The 11,337-nt window shown below is 42.7% G+C and overlaps 1 protein-coding gene across 5 annotated transcripts in view; it reads left to right on the forward strand.

The window, feature by feature from the left end:
- ANTXRL (ANTXR like) overlaps positions 1-8,337 on the forward strand; it is a 367,823-nt gene extending 359,486 nt beyond the window's left edge. For all 5 annotated transcript variants that reach the window (XM_063958514.1, XM_063958515.1, XM_063958516.1 and 2 more), the window contains one exon: positions 4,478-8,337. In XM_063958514.1, coding sequence (XP_063814584.1) covers positions 4,478-4,669 — 192 coding nt within the window. In that variant the 3' untranslated portion in view covers positions 4,670-8,337. The remainder of the gene's footprint in view (positions 1-4,477) is intronic.
- The last annotated feature ends 3,000 nt before the right edge of the window (positions 8,338-11,337 follow it).

Consider the following 11,337-nt stretch of genomic DNA (forward strand, 5'->3'; position numbering starts at 1 on the left):
ACCCGACTTACTAGAAATCGGAAAAACAAAAGCACATCAAGGTATCTTTAGAGGTTTTCTAGATTATAATCACGATTTGCGTACCCCAACTCAGTGTTGTTGCTGTTGTCAAAGCACATCAAGGTATCTTTTTCTTGGTGGCCTCCATACAGACAGTCCCGCCAAAAACTTTCTTATTCAATATACTCCACAATAAATATTGTGTCCCACACCGAGTGTTTAAAAGGACCAAAAAATTTTATTGTACAAAAACCCCAAACAGAAGGGGCAGAGAGTCCAATATATCACTTAAAAGACACAGGATAAATTCAGAAAAACACAGATGCAAATGGATTAAAAATGGAAATAAAAAATAATCAAAAGACAAAAATTTGGATAAAAAGCCACAACCATCCAGGCTAATCTCTAAGGTAATTGTTTTTCTACCGAAAAAACTAAGCAGAAATTACCTTTTTCCAGAGATAGCGATGTTTGCTGTGATGGTGTGGAAAATCCTGGCTGTTCACACCCCTTCTGTAGTTCGCATTGCCTATACATCACTTTTAATCTATAAATCACGGCTGATAGCCTTTCTATTGTAAGTTGCACAAATTTTGTTAAAATGGAATACGAATCACTTTATTCACGTAATAGTCATGTTCGCATAAAACACTGTGCATAAAACTGTATTACACTATTTTTTTCTTTTGTTTAAATTCTATTTGCATACACTTCATCATTATTGAGTGGAAACTAAGCACGGAGTGGATCAAGAGAGAAATACGAAGCATTCATTGGAAAGGAATGTACTTCACATTTAAGAACTTTGTACCAATCTAAAGCGCCCAGGGTTGTATATCCCCCACCTGTATTGTATATTCAGTCCCGGCACTCCAGCTGTCTCCTGACTACTTGCCAGGTGCCCTCTACCGTTGCAGTGAGAATGGCGGCACTCTGGTACCAAATATATAGAATCTTCAACTGCACGTTGCTCCGCGTTTCTAGCTGTAGGGGCGGGAAGAAATGCAGAGCAACGTGTATGTGAAGTCCACGTCAGGGAGAAGCAGCGCCGCTGATACTGATCGTCGCTCTACTCCGGAGGGTCCTTTACACGCAAAGGGGGACAATAGTGGAAGTGTCCCCTTCAGGTGTAGAGCCCGACGGCAAAAGACTCCATTGTCTCCCGGACTTACGCCTCTGCACAGGGGCCCATTTATCAAGTGATAATACTCGCTGTGGATGATAAATGATGCTCCAGCAATGAGCACCCTGGGAAACAATCATGAGACCGTCTGTCGGGATCCCAGCGGTCACAATGCCACCGCCAGAATCCTGACAGGCAGTTAAATGCCGCCGCCGTGAAACCGGCGCCACAGGCTTTTCTCCCTCTGTGGGTGTCCACAACACCCATAGAGAGAGACTATAACCTGCAGTGATCCACTGTGCTCGCAGCGAGCCTGCAAGGGGCTTTCTAGCGCTAATCCCACTGCTGGCATCTTGGCCGCCGGTAAATAGTATGTATTCCCTACCAACTGTCATATTTCAAACACATGACAAGAGCAAAACACATGACAGTCATGAGCTGATTGGTTGGAGCACCATTTATCATACGCAACGAGTTTTATCATCCACAATGTGTTTTATCACTCATTGATAAATGAGCCCTGTAATTTCTTATTGCCACGATAAATGGGGAAGGGACCAAGGCCTGTCACAGAGTTTGTCCTTTATTATAGTAATAATTACCAGCTTATTAGTGTACAGTAGCCATTCAATAGATCTGTTTTACCACAACTGCCCGTCATGGTAATAATGCTCCTCGCCCACTAATGGTGTATGGCACTTGTACTTCATTTTCAGTAATTGGTCACTTTGGAGAACTGTCATCGGCAAGAAGTTGGAAAGTATGTTACAGTACAATGTAGTTTTTAGTAACTGTCTGCTGCATATGATTGATATGTAGACAACGTGACTGTTACACAAAGTCACTCGTGGAGTGAACCTTATTTAGTTGTGTGCACAGTATCTACTGTGTTATGTTTATTATTAATGGTGTTTATTCAGTGTGACATCTACGGTTTTCAGTTTGATATACAGCAGGCCAATTTATCACTAGTAACTTGTGAGTTTTTAGTTTGCATACTAATTGGTCACACATTACTATTCTGTGCCTGTTATGATTGCTGTGTTTTGAGGTTGTTGCTTTTATTGTGCTATTTATTGTGTTTTTTTACTGTTTGTGCCATAGAGAGGAAGTATAATAATAATAATAATGATAATAATAATGACGATGATAACCTGACTATAAATGAGTACATTAATTCTATCATATTGTTGTTTTTACAACTACTCTTTGATGGATTTTAAGCTTCGTATTAATAAGGTCTAAGCCCCTTATTGTGTTTATACTGTATGTATATATATATATATATATATATATATATATGTGTATATATATACAGTATAAACACAATAAGATGCTCTATATATATATATATATATATATACAATAAATATCAACCGGCACTCCAAATGAAACAACCGAACAATGTGCCGGGTGCCCTCCTCTTGTTGTTTGACAATATAGCAGAGTTACAGGCGGCACTCACAGACTCCTTCAGAAACGACCAGGAACCCCAGGTCTGTGTACAACGTTTCGGATTTTATTATCCTTCATCAGGTAACAACGTTGTTACCTGACGAAGGATAATAAAATCCGAAACGTTGTACACAGACCCGGGGTTCCTGGTCGTTTCTGAAGGAGTCCGTGAGTGCCGACTGTAACTCTGCTATATATATATATATATATATATATATATATACATATAGCTTGTCAGCTTCAGTCCCATGCTGGACTGCTCTGAGACCAACAGCATAACAGCTACATTCAGATGTTCAAAGAACATAACTGACTACTCGCCTCATTATTATTATTATTATTATCGTTTCTTTATATGGCACCACAAGGATTCCACGGCGCCTAACAAAGTACATAAACAAATGGATAATACAAGAAAACAACAACTTACAGTACAAACCAATGTAGGACAAGTACAGGGTATATTAACATTGCTGCATAAGGGGACAGGACACTAAAATGTACATCAGGGTGGCTGAAACCAAGGGTTTTGTGCTGTTGTAGGGAGTATGGAATAGAAAATAGTCTTAAGAGAGGGAAAAGAATATGAGGGTAGAGGGCCCTGCTCGTGAGAGCTTACATTCTGAACGTGAGGGGCAGACACCACATGCTGCCTTATAAGCCTGGACCCATGGACCCATCATAAAGATATTCAAATCACCTGTCTAGCTGAATCCCTAGTGTGCATTCCATCGCACTGCACCTGCTCAAACCTGCTGTTTTTAATTGGCACCATACACCTTGTATTATGATGGACTACCTACTGCTGCCTGATGATGTAAGGTCCCCATCAACAGTAGTCTTGTTATATAGTATAGGGTGAGGGACCAGCCCGCCCTATAGTGTTAAAGGTAGCAGAGGTCAATGTAGCGCATTGCTGTTCAAGCTGGTAAGTAAGGAAGGAGTTGTGTCCAAGGGCGCTGGCAGTTCCAGTGGAGCATGCGCACTGCAGTGGAGCTCACGCCAGAAATGAGGCTGGAGAAATGCCTGGTCTGAGGAGGTGCAGTGCAATGGAATAGGCAACAGGCATTCGGCTAGACAGATGATTTTAATATCTGTATGGTGGGGTGTGGTTCATAGGGTTGACCACGCCTTAGGTCGACAGTGTCTAGGTCGACCACTATTGGTCGACAGTAACTAAGTCGACACCCAAAATAGGTCGACACAAGCATTAGGTCGACATGTGCGAGGTCGACCTGACAAAAGGTGTCGTTTTCTTCGTAGAGTGACCGGGAACCCCAATTAGTGCACTGTGTCCCCCTCGCATGGCTCGCTTCGCTTGCCATGCTTCGGGCATGGTGCCTTGCTCCACTACCGCTGCACTCGGCACAGGTTACCGTTCCCAGTTGTAGTCCACGTGGATCGTAAAGTATGAAAAAGTTCAAAAAATATTAAAAAATTGTGAATCACTCATGTCAACCTTTTGTCATGTCGACCTAGAACATTTTGTCAGGAAAGTTGACATATATTTACAATAATACAGAAAATTGCTTACACAAAAATTGTATGCATAACCATTGCCAGGTAAGTAGATGACACGTTTACCTGCCTTCACCCTTACGCGTGCCTTACAGATAGCTTATGGACACAAACACCTGAATCACCCTACACGTTTTGTACCTTCTGGACTTCATCAGGGGTAACAATCAAATGTAATCAGTAAGATGTACACAACTGATATATATATAATTTTCTTTAGACAATGCTGTGAAATAGTGGATTCATTAGCCCAATGAAGCTTAAAAGTTTCCCTTCAGCTCATATAATAAGTGTCAGCAGTTCTCTGTGGTCAGTGGTGTAAATTATTAAGCCACTGTTTCCTGCCAATCTTTTCATAATTTTTATTCTCTTTTTTTTCAGGGACGCTGTATTAATTTCACAAGGGTGAAGGCTGATGGGAGTCAGACTATCTATAAACCTCCTGCTAACAATGCTGTACCAAACCATCCACCAAAACAGCCTCCACAACGGCAGCCCCCTCCCGGTCCTCCCCCTCCGCGGATGCCTCCTGGACCACCTCCTGCTCGTCCTCCCCCTCAGCCCATGAATTGAGCCCATGCACCGGGCTTCTGTATGCTGGACTGACTGACTCTGTTAGAGCAACTGCACGGTGGCAGCACAGGAAAACCCAGAGATCAGGTGCCTGATGAGTCTTGTCCGTGGGAACTGGTCCCGCCATAGCATGATTACTCATTTTGAAAACAAATGTGTTACGTTATAGAATGCATCGGAATCATTTTCTTATTTGATGGCTCATTCCGTTGGATACATCCTAATTTGCAATGGATGTGTTCATTTCTTCCACCCCCCACACCCCCCAAAAATAAAATAATAAGAAATACACGGATTATACACTGATCTGTTCTGGGCAACCCAGGGCTTCCTTATTCCCTGACCGTGCAGCTGCCTTTAACTCTTTGGCTGCCAGAGTAGCCTTACAGTAAGTTAGAAATACCATGTTTGTCTGGCAACCAAAGGGTTATATGTACCCAGTCTATTTATTCTGTCTGTTGTTATTTTGTTTAAGGATAGACAAATGGAGTTTGTTGCTGGCCAGCAAAATCTGCTCCATTTGTGCTCAGGTGACAGCCTGACATCTGTACATTCCACACTCGCCATCGCTACTCTAACCTAGTGTAATCTAAATTGTATACATTTTATGTTTCCATTTTCTGCTTCAAAACCCTTTACTTATGGCATTTTCAGGGTCATTTCGTACTAGATGCCATCTAGTGCAGTTGAACTGGATGCCAAGGTGTTGGGGGCATCAGTGCAGAATCCCCCTCATGGCCATGACCCAACAAATTGGCCCATTCAATACCTTCTTCACTGGCTTAGAATGAAGCCATGCTAGCACAGATTCTCATGCAGTTGCTTATGAGCCATGTAAAAAGTGCTTGCGTCAGATCAGTGCAGGAGAGATACAGGATGGCGCCCTTTTGAGGTGGCACTTAGACAAGCTACACCTAGTTTAAGTTGCTTAGGTTACTGAGCCTACAATTTGCCTATGGACTGGTCTCGCTGCATCTACAGTGTGAGATTGCAGACAGGGAAATACTCAATGACTGTTTTTCTTTCTATTACTTCTGTACAGAACCTAACAATAAGAGCATGTGGCACTGCTGGGCAGTTCGAATAATTTATAAGATGTACTGACAATTTTTTGACCTCAATACCAGTATAGCTGGAAGTCGCAATGGATTGGGGGGGTCAACTCATTTCTTACACTAAAAAAGAGGAAATACGTGCTTTGTATCTGATGGGAGAAATGAAACAGGGTAATAATCTTTACTGGGGTTATTCATCTACAAATATTAATATAACAGATGGAGGAGACCACTGTACAAAAGAGGAAATGCGAGTTTAGATTGATACACGTTGAAAGGTCAATATGTTCAGAGACGATGAGAACAGACTGTACTTTTACCCCTGTATTCAGAAACAGATTAGATTAGACTGGGAGGTATTGGTGAAGCATATACACTGCATCCGTGCCTTGTTTGCAATATATTATCAGTGACGTATAATCAAGAAGTGGAAACGTTCTGGTTTAATAAGACAATAGAGCAAAGATGCACTTTAGCAGGTTGGAAATTACAAGGAAACACCAAACATAATAACAACTATTATAGTATGCTACAATTTGTAATGAAATAATTAAAATTCTTCAGTTATATTTAAGTTAAAAAGGCAATTGAAATGTATGCTAATGGTAGTTCTCCTTGAAAGCAATTCAGGATGGTTTGTTTTTAATCTATGGGTTTTTTTCTTTGCTAAACAAGGCTCTGAAAATACGGGATATAATGAAAGGAAAATGGAGTGTAGCAGGTTCAGCGTTATTCGTAGGTGACATATACTGAGGACCCCCTTCCACAGAGAATAGACCGATGACCCCATTCTATGGTTAGACTAGACCAATATGCCTTTAATCATTGACTGAACATAGAATCATCTCCCATTACAATCAGAGCTTTCTTATAGTTTGTACAATTTTCTAAAAAAGCCTTAAACTTTTTTTTTTTCTTATTTGGGATCAGGAAACATCTTCACAACATGTAAACTAAGCTGGCAAGGAAGCCATCTTGTCTAGTGGAGGGTATTCAATATATATACGGTATATATACTATGATAGGTGTATACATATATATATTTATATCTTCCCGTAGCGTAAATATTTTACGTTCATTTTTTTCTGATATTTAGAAATTAAGGGATTTTGTACTAAATTTTATTTTTTGTCTGTTTTGATAATTCAGGTATTACAATGAAAAAGAATTATAGAATTTCTGTTACGGGTGGAGGGGTGTCTCAAATTTGAGGAGTGATCTACAAATCCCTCCCACCGATCCGCTTTTCTTCCAGACAATTAGAATAACATGAATCACCCGCCCATACTTTTCTGTCTAGTGATCTGACATACAATATTAACTAATTGGGCGGGTACCATGGCCATCCAATCAGATGCCACGTTTCTTTTGACACTCCAAGGGAAAGCTTTCGGCTGGTGGGCGTACAATATAAGCAGAGTAGTGTGTTGCAGGCTCTGTTAGGCAATGAGGTTAGTCATCAAGGTTCTTGGCTGCACATTTTCTACCCACAGACTAGTGTTGGGATCTGAAATGCAGATCTTGTTACCTTTTCAGGTGCTTTTAGGCTATCTCAAGCGACATATTAAAATACTGCTTGACATAAAGTCTCCTATGGGGGTCTCTCGTTATTTTATTTGCTCTCTTTATGTAAATTGTACTTTATTACTATCTTTACAGATGCTTAAGGCTCCCTTCCAAGGTGTTTAAAACGTCTTCCTCTCCGATCACTCACCCCTTCCTATGCAGCATTGTATGTTTTTGCTTGCTTCCAAAATATGCATAATTCTTCATGTTACGTAGAATCGCTATTTTTCTGCTTGAGCCCCTCACTTCTGCATTTTTGTGATTTCCCGTGACCATAAGAATCTGTTATATGACATTGTTTTGTGTACTGGAAAAATGAAAAATTAGGACACGTGCAACTTTGCCCAGGACAATAATAAATAGTAAAGCTGTAACTTGTCACCAGAGTCAATTCACAACCTGGGCCCGTATATAATAGTCTGCAAACTGTGGCAGCAATGAGGTTTTGGTAACTTAGCCGCTAGATTTACAGATCAAGCATCTAAATGAAACGTCTGTTACCCACAACACGCAGCCTATTACGTTTGGACCCTGGTCTGTATATGCTGTACAATTCATATTGCATACAGTACTGTACCTTTTCATAGCTCTTTGTGATAAAACACAATTGGACCACTGTTTTTGAAAACACAAGTTTTGCTTTGGAAGTGAATTTCTACGGCCTTTTGACTATTTCAATAACCTGATGCAAATAACACACACAAACAGTAAGCCTAGCAACCATTTATTAGCTTGTGATTATCCTAGAGATAAGGAGTCTCGTGAAAGTTAATATACGGTTGCTTTGAGTTGCTGCGTGTCCTGTGACTTGCAACCTGTCATTACATTCACTTGCTCGTTTCTTACCTATGCTGCAGGTTTCAAGAGGTTACCAGGAGGGAGGGGGTATTCAGGAAGGCAACATTAACATGTAGTGTTATAGTTTCTGTAAGTCAATGTTTATATCATACTCTATGACACACATCCAGGTACATGTGTATACAAGCTTTATAAAGTCATGGTATAATCCTTTCCTATCTGACAGTCAATAAAAGGTGTCAATAAAAATGGCCGTTTCTGCATCCTTCTTGTGTTTGCTTATGATCACTTGCGTAATCTGTCCTTCATTCTTTATCAATCATCTGTATGTGAGCAGTGACGTGCTTCATACTACTGAGCAACATTTGGACTTGTGCTAAAGGAAATTACTCGTTGGGGGCTAAACTACATATACAGTATGTCAGTTCTACCTCATAGCAAATGTGTCTATATCATGAATCAATAAATAGTCTCTCTCTCTCTCTCTCTTTCTCTCTCTCTCTCTCTCTCTCTCTCTCTCTCTATATATATATATTAGAGATGTGCACTTGAAATTTTTCGGGTTTTGTGTTTTTGTTTTGGGTTCGGTTCCGCGGCCGTGTTTTGGGTTCGACCGCGTTTTGGCAAAACCTCACCGAATTTTTTTTGTCGGATTCGGGTGTGTTTTGGATTCGGGTGTTTTTTTCAAAAAACACTAAAAAACAGCTTAAATCATAGAATTTGGGGGTCATTTTGATCCCAAAGTATTATTAACCTCAAAAACCATAATTTCCACTCATTTTCAGTCTATTCTGAATACCTCACACCTCACAATATTATTTTTAGTCCTAAAATTTGCACCGAGGTCGCTGGATGACTAAGCTAAGCGACCCTAGTGGCCGACACAAACGCCTAGCCCATCTAGGAGTGGCACTGCAGTGTCACGCAGGATGTCCCTTCCAAAAAACACTCCCCAAACAGCACATGACGCAAAGAAAAAAAGAGGCGCAATGAGGTAGCTGTGTGAGTAAGCTAAGCGACCCTAGTGGCCGACACAAACACCTGGCCCATCTAGGAGTGGCACTGCAGTGTCACGCAGGATGGCCCTTCCAAAAAACACTCCCCAAACAGCACATGACGCAAAGAAAAAAAGAGGCGCAATGAGGTAGCTGTGTGAGTAAGCTAAGCGACCCTAGTGGCCGACACAAACACCGGGCCCATCTAGGAGTGGCACTGCAGTGTCACGCAGGATGGCCCTTCCAAAAAACACTCCCCAAACAGCACATGACGCAAAGAAAAAAAGAGGCGCAATGAGGTAGCTGTGTGAGTAAGATAAGCGACCCTAGTGGCCGACACAAACACCGGGCCCATCTAGGAGTGTCACTGCAGTGTCACGCAGGATGGCCCTTCCAAAAAACACTCCCCAAACAGCACATGACGCAAAGAAAAAAAGAGGCGCAATGAGGTAGCTGTGTGAGTAAGATAAGCGACCCTAGTGGCCGACACAAACACCGGGCCCATCTAGGAGTGGCACTGCAGTGTCACGCAGGATGGCCCTTCCAAAAAACACTCCCCAAACAGCACATGACGCAAAGAAAAAAAGAGGCGCAATGAGGTAGCTGTGTGCGTAAGATAAGCGACCCTAGTGGCCGACACAAACACCGGGCCCATCTAGGAGTGGCACTGCAGTGTCACGCAGGATGGCCCTTCCAAAAAACACTCCCCAAACAGCACATGACGCAAAGAAAAAAAGAGGCGCAATGAGGTAGCTGTGTGAGTAAGATAAGCGACCCTAGTGGCCGACACAAACACCGGGCCCATCTAGGAGTGGCACTGCAGTGTCACGCAGGATGGCCCTTCCAAAAAACACTCCCCAAACAGCACATGACGCAAAGAAAAAAAGAGGCGCAATGAGGTAGCTGTGTGAGTAAGATAAGCGACCCTAGTGGCCGACACAAACACCTGGCCCATCTAGGAGTGGCACTGCAGTGTCACGCAGGATGGCCCTTCCAAAAAACACTCCCCAAACAGCACATGACGCAAAGAAAAATGAAAGAAAAAAGAGGTGCAAGATGGAATTGTCCTTGGGCCCTCCCACCCACCCTTATGTTGTATAAACAGGACATGCACACTTTAACCAACCCATCATTTCAGTGACAGGGTCTGCCACACGACTGTGACTGAAATGACGGGTTGGTTTGGACCCCCACCAAAAAAGAAGCAATTAATCTCTCCTTGCACAAACTGGCTCTACAGAGGCAAGATGTCCACCTCATCATCATCCTCCGATATATCACTGTGTACATCCCCCTCCTCACAGATTATCAATTCGTCCCCACTGGAATCCACCATCTCAGCTCCCTGTGTACTTTGTGGAGGCAATTGCTGCTGGTCAATGTCTCCACGGAGGAATTGATTATAATTCATTTTAATGAACATCATCTTCTCCACATTTTCTGGAAGTAACCTCGTACGCCGATTGCTGACAAGGTGAGCGGCGGCACTAAACACTCTTTCGGAGTACACACTTGTGGGAGGGCAACTTAGGTAGAATAAAGCCAGTTTGTGCAAGGGCCTCCAAATTGCCTCTTTTTCCTGCCAGTATAAGTACGGACTGTGTGACGTGCCTACTTGGATGCGGTCACTCATATAATCCTCCACCATTCTTTCAATGGGGAGAGAATCATATGCAGTGACAGTAGACGACATGTCCGTAATCGTTGACAGGTCCTTCAGTCCGGACCAGATGTCAGCATCAGCAGTCGCTCCAGACTGCCCTGCATCACCGCCAGCGGGTGGGCTCGGAATTCTGAGCCTTTTCCTCGCACCCCCAGTTGCGGGAGAATGTGAAGGAGGAGATGTTGACAGGTCGCGTTCCGCTTGACTTGACAATTTTCTCACCAGCAGGTCTTTGAACCCCAGCAGACTTGTGTCTGCCGGAAAGAGAGATCCAAGGCAGGTTTTAAATCTAGGATCGAGCACGGTGGCCAAAATGTAGTGCTCTGATTTCAACAGATTGACCACCCGTGAATCCTTGTTAAGCGAATTAAGGGCTCCATCCACAAGTCCCACATGCCTAGCGGAATCGCTCCGTGTTAGCTCCTCCTTCAATGTCTCCAGCTTCTTCTGCAAAAGCCTGATGAGGGGAATGACCTGACTCAGGCTGGCAGTGTCTGAACTGACTTCACGTGTGGCAAGTTCAAAGGGCAGCAGAACCTTGCACAACGTTGAAATCATTCTCCACTGCGCTTGAGACAGGTGCATTCCACC

This window comes from Pseudophryne corroboree, chromosome 3, assembly GCF_028390025.1.
Source record: "Pseudophryne corroboree isolate aPseCor3 chromosome 3, aPseCor3.hap2, whole genome shotgun sequence".
In the NCBI taxonomy this organism is placed as follows: Eukaryota; Metazoa; Chordata; class Amphibia; order Anura; family Myobatrachidae; genus Pseudophryne; species Pseudophryne corroboree.